General features: G+C 37.2%; 2 protein-coding genes across 2 annotated transcripts; one reads left to right on the top strand and one right to left on the bottom strand.

Moving 5' to 3' along the window:
- Positions 1-380: 380 nt before the first annotated feature.
- Positions 381-743, top strand: LOC132190808 (uncharacterized). Its single transcript, XM_059605847.1, has one exon. It carries the CDS (start codon positions 381-383, stop codon positions 741-743), a length of 363 nt encoding a protein of 120 aa, XP_059461830.1.
- Positions 744-8654: 7911 nt separating this feature from the next.
- Positions 8655-9629, bottom strand: LOC132190807 (uncharacterized). The gene has a single exon (XM_059605846.1). It carries the CDS (start codon positions 9627-9629, stop codon positions 8655-8657), a length of 975 nt encoding a protein of 324 aa, XP_059461829.1.
- Positions 9630-9946: the final 317 nt, after the last annotated feature.

Genomic DNA, 9946 nt, shown 5'->3' with positions numbered 1-9946 from the left:
GTGTGGGGTCCACATGAATACACAAATCTAATGGTTAACCTATTGAATTTGTAAAATAATATTAGAAAATATTTACATAAATCATTTATGATTTCTTTATTGGTATAATGTATAGCCTTTATTTATTTATTTATTTATTTATTTTAGCTAATGAGAATCCGACTATGTATGACGCAGCACTATGATGCATGACAATCGTGTGACAGAAGCCAGCTTAATTCCATGAAACCTCAAAAAGGTAATTACACTAATCATTTCAAGAACACGCTCTCTGGCTTCTGTCACTAGCTTGCCCAACAATTCACTCTCTCTGTCTATAAAACAACCTTAACATCCACGCCTTTCCGTTAAACAAAACCAGCTGCCGGAGAAACCAAGATATGGGTGGAGAGAGGTGGCGAGAGGTAGGCGGCCGCCTGAGGAAGACGGTGAAGAAATTTAAACTTTTGCTTAGTTTTAACGTAAGGAGATGGTGCTTGGGTGGTTCGGATATTGGTAGCTTTTCTTCTTACAGGCGCCGCTTAAGCTTTGATGACCGTCCGGGATTGCATGGATGCATCGAGGATGATAAATCCGACGGAGGAGATCGTTCGGCGACTCGGAGTATTCAACGAGCCACCAGTTTTGCTTCGGATGATGATATTGATAAGAGGGCGGAGATTTTCATTGCAAATTTTCGCCGCCGGCTTCGTTTTGAAAGGCAGGTTTCTTTGGAGCTAAGTTACTGTAGATCTAGAGCCTAGAGGGAGTAGTTTCAAAGGCAACAAAGAGATTTAGTCATCGTTTTCAAGTTGATTTGTTAATTTTGGTTGAAGGTAGGGTTGACATATATATAGGCATGTGAAGAAATTGAGATTTATGGGAACTGTGGTAAAGAACTAAGGATGAACCATTTTTTTTTTTTTTGGGGAGTTTCTTGGGTTTCTTGACTTGCTGCTTGTAATTGTTATTCTTCATTAATAAAGACTACGTACCCACAGGAGATTCAATACAAATTGTTCAACAAACTGATCAAACTTGATTTGTTAACTATTGGTACAATAAATTCTCCTGAGGCCACTTACGCTACAGAAAGGAAGGTTCTTTGATTGATGGCGTCATTTAATTAATTAAATGACAGAAAGTGTGGATGAAATATTAGAAAATACATATATTGATATTTAGTTGTGGTAGTTAGTAAATAACACTCCCCTACCGGTAGGGGAGTGTCCATATAATTATATAACTTGCGCCAGGAATTCCTGGCAAATAGAGTACTAGTCCCATAAGACATGCGAAGAAGTTTTCGCATATGATAATGCGGCAGAATCATGTGCCAGAACCTCCCACTCTTTAGCACATGAGAATGCGCTAGAATCTCCTACTAATCTCTTCCACTTTCAGCTAATTTCGTGCTGGAGCGAGATGATATGGGCGTGTTTGACAAACATTTTTTATGGCATTGGTTTTGCACTATAGCAAAATTGATTGATATGGAAAAATAAAAAATAAAAAAAATAAGAATGTTTGATATGGAAAAATAAAAAAAATTTGTTTTTTAGTAACTTTTTTTTATTTGAACAGTAATAAAAAGTGATTGGTGTGATTTAAAAAGTAAGAAAATGTTGAAAAAATGAAAAAGTAGAAATTGCCTTTGCCTTGCCAAAATCCTTAATCAAATGGACCCCATATATATTTAACTTCAACGTACAAGTTTGGAATTCCAGTAGGGCGTGTTTGTACTCCTTTTCGTGGAACAGCAACACCAAGGCTCCAAGCAGTCGTTGGAGAACACACTAACTTTCCTTTGCACGACCTTCGGCTTCTTCATATTTGCACTAAAAAATAACTATTTTTTCTTGACTAGCATTTTATGACGTGTCAAATTTGACACGTCATAAAACTTTTTTGACGTGGCCTTTATGACGTGTGTTGAAAGTTAGAAACGTAGTGGTCAGTAATTTTTTTTTAAAGATGTGTCACTGTTTAGCACATCAAAATTTACTGAGGTGCTACTGTTTGCCATATCAGTAAAATTTATTGACGTGCCAAACAGTGCCATGTCAATAAATTTATTGACGTGGCATTCTTTACCACGTCAATAAATTTGCTGACCTGGTAAAAGTACCAGGTCAGTAAATTTATTGACGTGGCACTTTTACCACGTCAATAGATTAAGTCATTAGGGTTTTTTTTTTTTTCATTTTTTTGTTTCATTTTTAGTAGGATTTACTCACCAGAATTTTTTTGTTTCATTTTTCAAAACGCCAATTTTGAATTTATTTTTTATTGCAGAATTTCGGAGTTGACCTAATACACATTTAACGAACTATATATTCATGAAACGACGTTAATCATCCATAAAAAATATACTTGATGGAGCGAACTACCACATTAAACCCTAAACGAATTTTTCATGAATCATTCATAAAAAATACTTACTATTCATGAAATGAACCTCCACATTAATCACAAACATGCAAGTTCCATCAAGTATCACAAACATGCAATTTCTTCAAAAATCACAAACAACCAAACTATATCTGTTACCCCGAATCTAAACATAATTACATGTAACGGTAAACATCAACAAAACAAGAACAAAATATGTATAAGTTTACCAACTACAAACTGACAAACAAAGCTCATTCCAGGTCAATAGCTTTCTCATCGTGTACGACCTCTCCACATTACCTGGAGATGATAAAACAAACAATCAACACCCAATACGTACCTTTCTTATTAAGATCCTAAGTCAAACACAAAAAATGGCACCGTAACAACTTTAACATATATACTAACCAAAATGACATTAATTACTATAATAAAACAAAAAATGCTTCCACTAGAATTAATAACAAATATCATCAATACAATATGTATCTCTTACAAAGTGTATAAGAAAATAATAACAAAACAAAACTAGAATAAAAAACAATACTAAAGTTCAATAATATAAATAATAACAAACCTCATCATCATCATCATCATCAATAGTTAGAACATCAAAAACAATATTTTTTATTGCAGAATTTCGGAGTTGACCTAATTCACATTTAACGAACTATATATTCATGAAACGATATTTGATGGAACGAACTACCATGTTAATCATCCACCAAAAATATACTTGATGCAACGAATTACCACGTTAATCATCCACCAAAAATATATTTGATGCAACGAATTACCACATTAAACCCTAAATGAAGTATTCATTAATCATCCATCAAAAATACTTACTAGTCATGATATGAATTCCCACGTTAATCACAAACATGCAATTTCTACGTTAATCACAAACAATCAAACTATATATGTTACCACGAATATAGACATAATTACATGTAACGTTAAAAATCAATAAAACAAGAACAAAATATTTATAAGTTTACCACTACAAACTGACAGACAATGCTCATTCCAGGTCAATAGCTTTCTCATTGTACAACCTCTCCGCATTACTTGGAAATAATAAAACAAACAATCAACAACCAATACCTACCCTTTTGATCAAGATCCTAAGTCAAACACAAAAAATAGCACCATAACAACTTTAACATATACAAAAAAGGGCACCATCTTCTATCTATTGGTACCTGAGTTTTAAGGTTTTTCTTTTTTCTCGCCTAGGCTTTAAAACGTTACTAATCTAGTACCTCACCTATGGGAAAAGACAGAACCAATACCTTCATTATTTTCCGTCAGTCCCAACTAACGGAATTCCACGTGTCACTCCCACAATAAGCCACATGTCTTAAAATAAAAAATAATAAATAAAATAAAATAATAATACGCATCTTTTTTTTTGAAAAGCAGTTCTCCCAAGATGTTTCTCCTTCTCCTTCTCCCTCTCCCTCGTCGTCTACCCAACCCTCCTCAACAAAGCACCCATTCGGCCAAGAATACCTAGAAAATCAACAAAGCACCCAAAACACTAAGAAACAGAGCAAATCAACCCCTTAGAAACCCAAAACAAGGCAAATCCACCACAACCAAAATAGAACAATCGACCACAAAAAAAAAAAAAAATTGGACAAAACCCAACCCAGAAAATCAAACAAAAATAACCCAAAATCAAGCCTTAACTTCAACCAGCTAAGACCCGCCTGGATTACTGGCATGGATGAGAGAGAAAGAGGTGACCCACCAATGTTTTCCATCCTATGTCAATCCAATGGGGGTGAGTTTGGCCGGTTGGGTGATGGGTTTTTCGATTGTGTTCGGGCGGGTGACCAGGGTCTTAGATCTGAGGGAGGGTAACCGGGTGGGCCATGGTCCCCCCCCAAAATAAGGAAAAAAAAATATTAGAAGTAAAAAAAAAATTTTAAAATTTTTTTTAAAAAAGTAAAGTTAAAGTTTTAATTTTAGTTATTTGGCCCCCTCAAAAAAAAAAAAAAATTGGCCCTATTTTTAATTTTGTTGGCCCATACCCACTAAGTTTTTTTATTTTTGGCCCTTACTTTCAAATGTCTACTTTTTTTTGTCCTTACGGTAGTCTTGAGTTCATAAAAAACAACCAAAATAATTTTTTTTGATAAAAAAAATTCTAAAGAACCGAAAAAAAAATTTTGGCTGGCCCCCTCCCATAAAATTTCCTGGCTCCGTCCCTGTTGTGGCCGGCCGTCTCCCGTCAGTGAGGGGGAAAGGGAAGAAGAAAGAGAGAGTGTGAGGAGGTGGAGGAGGGTTGGGTTGACGATGAGGGAGAGGGAGAAGGAGAAAGGATGAAGGAGAGAGCCTTTTAAAAAAAAAAAAAAAAAAAAAAAAAATTTATTTTATTTTATTTTTTATTATTTATTTTAGGACACGTGGCATATTGTGGAAGTGACACATGGAATTCCGTTAGTTGGGACTGACGGAAAATAATGGAGGTATTGATTTTGTCTTTTCCCATAGGTGAGGTACTAGATTAGTAACGTTTTAAAATCTAAGGGGAAAAAGGAAAAACCTTAAAACCCAGGTACCAAAAAAGTTAGTAACCATAATATTTAATTCAAACATACCATCAAGGCATCCCATATATCCTCCTTCCTGCGCTCTGGTACATTCTTCCACCCGTACATAAATGATGCTCCTGATGAACAATCCGGTCATCCATCTAAATTTCGAAGCGCTTTGTCCCACAGGCTGCCATGCGGGGTTATACTCACATACGATCCTCTGCCCATCGAGGATCTCCCACAACTTGTTCCCTACCTTGACACTTAAAACATGATAGCAGGTGGTGTCATTTTCATTTATACCTAATACATTAATGATTCAAACAAGTTAGTTACAAATTAAAACTAACTACATAAAAAAAATAAAAAATATATTACAATTTTTAGTATTATATACTTACTTATCGTCCGAACCTCGTCGAGCGCTAATGGGCGTGTAGCAGCATCATCAAGATGCATGTCCTGTGTGGCACCATCCTCATCATCCACATTGTTATCAGGGGGCTGTGTCTCATCACTATCATCCACTTGTGGTCTGGTGGTGTACGAGGGCCGATCAAAATGGCCATGTGAAACGATCCTTAGATCGCTCAACGTCGTGAAGTCGAGTGTGACAAGTGTGGAAGTGCCCGGCTCGGGCGAAGTATGCTGAGAATCTCCATGAACGTCACCAACAAAGCCGAAGTCATGCCCCGCATGGGTCTGTCCTTTTACATGACGTGGAAGTACTGGTCGATACCCTTCTGGCTCCCTATTAGCCTAGAGGGATGAGCCCGACGCCTGGGTGCCTGATGTCAATCGCACGATGGGATGCCTCTGTGCTTTTTTCTTCCCCCTGCAACTCATATCTCTCTGCAAAATACATTACGGACCAAATTAGTATTTAAAATAAGTAAATATGTATAAGCATATATAAACTAATCGCACATTTAAAATTTTAAACATATACTAGTTACTCAATTAATTATATATCATTTACTCATTATACATATAAATTTCATGGTTAACATAAAAAACAATTACAAATTAATATAGATATATCTTTTTTTAAATTAAAAAAAAAAATCAAAGATAACGGTGTACTCCAATTTCATTAAATGACATACGCTTCGATTGGTACTAAATCGGGTCGGACGTAATCGATATCATCAGGTGAGTTAACATGATCATGATTGCTACTCAAGAGGAGGGGCTCAATCTCGTGGTAGTTGACACTAGAATCGTCAGGCCCTTGACCCTGACCAACATCGTACATGTTTCTAGGTTTAGTCCTTACAGCGCAAGCCCAATCTGGGTTTTTTTCATCTTCGACGTAAAATACTTGGTCAACTTGTAAAGTTAGCACAAACGGCTCATCCGTAGTCCTCTCTTCGGTGTGGATAAGGTTTTTGAAATTGACAAGCGTTATGCCATACTCGTCAACCTTGTACCCCCTGTCCCTTGTATTGTCCTCCCAATCACACTTAAAAATACTTAGTCCTATCGTAATACTCAACCTCAATTATTTGTGTTAACTTCCCGTAATACGTTTTGCCATTAGTAGTCGGCACACACACACCGTTGTTCTAAGTTCATTTTTCGATATCAACTGCAAGAGTGCGAAACAACTTCCCGTTAACCACATATCTGTTATACTTGACTATTGTTTCTTTTGGTTCTCTACAATGCATTACCAATTTCTCACCCATTTTCTTTCTACGTCGATCGTCCAGTCCATTGACCTACAAGTATATTACGTACAATGGAGGACGATAAGTCAAATTGGTGAGGAGATTTGAATGCGAAACAGATATACTCATCATTTAATGGATAAGAAGACATTAGTCTTACGTAGTCACGATACTAATCAACAACTTGTTTGAAATGTTGGCTTTCCAACTGATCGTCCGCCGTTCACCCTCTAAGCGTTTCCATGTGCATTCTACAATTAGAAATTAGATTCATTATAGTGCCTTACAAATTAAGGTTGTACAAGGAATGGCAGGGCATGTGCTAATAACATGACTCACGTCTGTAGCTATAAGAACTCGTCGGAGTTAAACAATATATATCGATGAATCGATGCCAGTATGATACGGTTGAGGATGACTCGTGTTCCCGCCCCCTTACAACTATTAGGGTTTCTTTGAGCCCTATTATGGAATGTCGATGCGTCATCCAAATACATCAAGCAGAAGGTCACCAACTCAGTTGCTATGTAGCATTCCGCAATGCATCTCTTGGGCACCGCTTTATTGTGCACATTAGATTTGAACCTCCCTAGGCTCCTATATATGGAAATCAATCAATCAATTGCAATTATTCATTGTCTTTTAGTGGTGCGAAAAAAAAAATTGATGATCAAAATTTACCTCTCCCTCGCATGCATCCACCTATACTGTACTTGTCCACCCAGTCGGCATTCACGAACAAGATGCACGACAGCATGAACCATGTTAGTGAAAAAACTTTGGGGGGATACCTATTCCATCTTGCACAAAGTGACACAAACTTCACTCTAGAGTCAGTCCAAATCATCTAGTGTCAACGTAGTTGAACATATGTCCCGGAAGAATGTACTCATCTCAACCAAAGGTCTGACCACATTACCTGGCATTGATCCACGTAAAGCAATAGGTAGAAGATGTTGCATCAATATGTGATTTTCATGACTCTTCAAACCCGTTATTGTACGTTCTTTAAGTCGTACACATCTAAAAATATTTGAGGCATAACCATCGGGCACCCTCACATCCCGAACCGCTTTCAAAAAATTGGTTTTATTTTTATTGAACATCGTGTGACAAGCTGGCGACATATAGAGTTTTCCATTCTCCGTAAATGGATGAAGTATATGTCTCAAACCCATCTCTTGCAAGTCTTTGCAAGCATCGTAGTTGTCCTTTGTTTTTTCTTTTATGTAGAATATTGTGCCAAGAATGTTGTCCATCTCATTTTTTCTATGTGCATCACATCAAGGTTGTGCCGCAGTAAATTATCCTTCCAGTACGGCAACCTAAAGAAAATACTCTTCTTCTTTCATACTACATGATTAGTCCCTGGTTGTCGTTTGTTGGGAATACTCATCTTTCGCTTCTCTCCTTGCTTCTTAATACTTTCTGGCTTTGACTTACCAGCATCCTCATCCCCAAATGGCATCCCTTCTAACTATCTTAGGATTTCATTTCCACTTAGTACATCGGGTGCACATTGTAGTTCCTGGTTACCGTCAAAAGTTCTTTTATTCTTCCTTCACAGATGATCCAAAGGCAAGTATTACCTATGGCCCATAAAACACCATTTGTGACCTTGTTTTAACCATTTAGACCTTGTTGAATGCATACAACAAGAACATGCATTTGCTCCCCTGGTAAGCCATCTTGACAGATCTGCGTATGCCGGGAAGTCATTAATTGTCCACATCAATTGCGCTTGCAACATAAAGTGTGTTTTAGTGGAGACATCAAATGTGCGTACCCCTACATTTCATAATTCTGTCAATTCCTCAATTAAGGGCTGAAGGTAAAGGTCTATATCCATTCCAGGTGAACTCGGGCTTGGGATAATCAAGGATAATATGAAAGATGTTTGTTTCATGTACATCCAATGAGGCAAGTTGTATGGCACAAGCATTACAGGGCAAGTGTTGTGGGATGTACTAAGATTCCCAAAAGAATTAAATTGATTTGAGGTTAGTCCAAGCCTTACATTCCTGCTGTCCGCTGCAAATTCCAGATATAAATTATCAAATGACTTTCATGCTTCATTGTCAGCCGGATGCCTCAATATGCCTTCCTTTGTGTGATTGTCTGCATGCCACTTCATATGGGGCAATGTATATTGCGACATAAACAACCTCTGTAGTCTTGGTATGAGTGGAAACCACCTTAACACTTTCACCGGGTGTTTCTTACTTGACGATATGGGTTGACCGTCCTCGTCTAAATGAATTTCATCTTTCCACTTAGATTTTTCACAAACTGTACATGAATCTAACTCCTTGTTGCCCTTCCAGAATAACATGCAATCATTACGACTAGCCGGAATCTTCTCATACCCGAGTCTCATGTCCCTTAGATATTTTTTTGCCTCATAAGTATTAACTGGAAAAGCTCCATCATCTGCAGGCAACAATTGATTGATGAATTCAAGGAGAGATGAGAATATCTTCTTACTAATTCCACCAACACACTTCAAGTTGTACATATGAATAGTTGCGCTCAGCTTGCTATGTTTGGTCCTATCATATAACAGTGTCTTTGCCTCTTTAAGCAACTTGTGGTACTTTCGGACGTCAACTTCATCTGCTTCTTCGACTACGATTTCTTCATCACCCTGCACAACGACCTGAGACTCACAGTTGTCTTCCCTGATATCGTGCATGCCGAACACATCACGCAACATAGCATGCATATTTCCACTCTGATCACTGCTTCCACCTACTGCATCTGTGGCCGGACGATTCGAAGGAGACGGTTCAACATGACCCCGTAAAGGCTTCTCACCATGAAACATCCAATCCTTATATGTAAGAAGTATGCCTTTCCCCCCTGTCAAGTGGGAGAGAACAACGCCTAGCGGATAACGCCGGTTAAGGCGACACACCTTACACGGGCAATAAATCTTACCATCAGGTAGTGTATAGTTCCTAACTGTGAAGTCCACGAACAATCTACAACCGTCTCTGGATTCATTTGTACCCCTAGGCTTTGTCATCCAACTCTTATCCATTGTTGTCTACGGACATTAGAGACAAGTATACGCTACTTAAAAGTAATCAATAAACATATACATATTTTATGGAATTTAAATGCAAACTTAATTACTAGCTAAGTTTATTGGTAATTTATTTATTTTTTGATCATGAAAATTTCCTAAACTTAAACAAAATAACAACTATTCCAAATGGGGACCATCAATAATTATCATCTATCTAAGCAGCTGTTTTCGTATCTTTTTTAGTAGGGTTTAATGTTTACTTCATGCATTTTAATTTTTTTTTTTTTCACATTTACATTATTTGATTTTGTTTAACCGTTTACATTCTT

Source organism: Corylus avellana, chromosome ca8 (genome assembly GCF_901000735.1).
Source record: "Corylus avellana chromosome ca8, CavTom2PMs-1.0".
Taxonomy (NCBI): Eukaryota; Viridiplantae; Streptophyta; class Magnoliopsida; order Fagales; family Betulaceae; genus Corylus; species Corylus avellana.
This window is presented reverse-complemented; position numbering and strand designations above follow the sequence as displayed.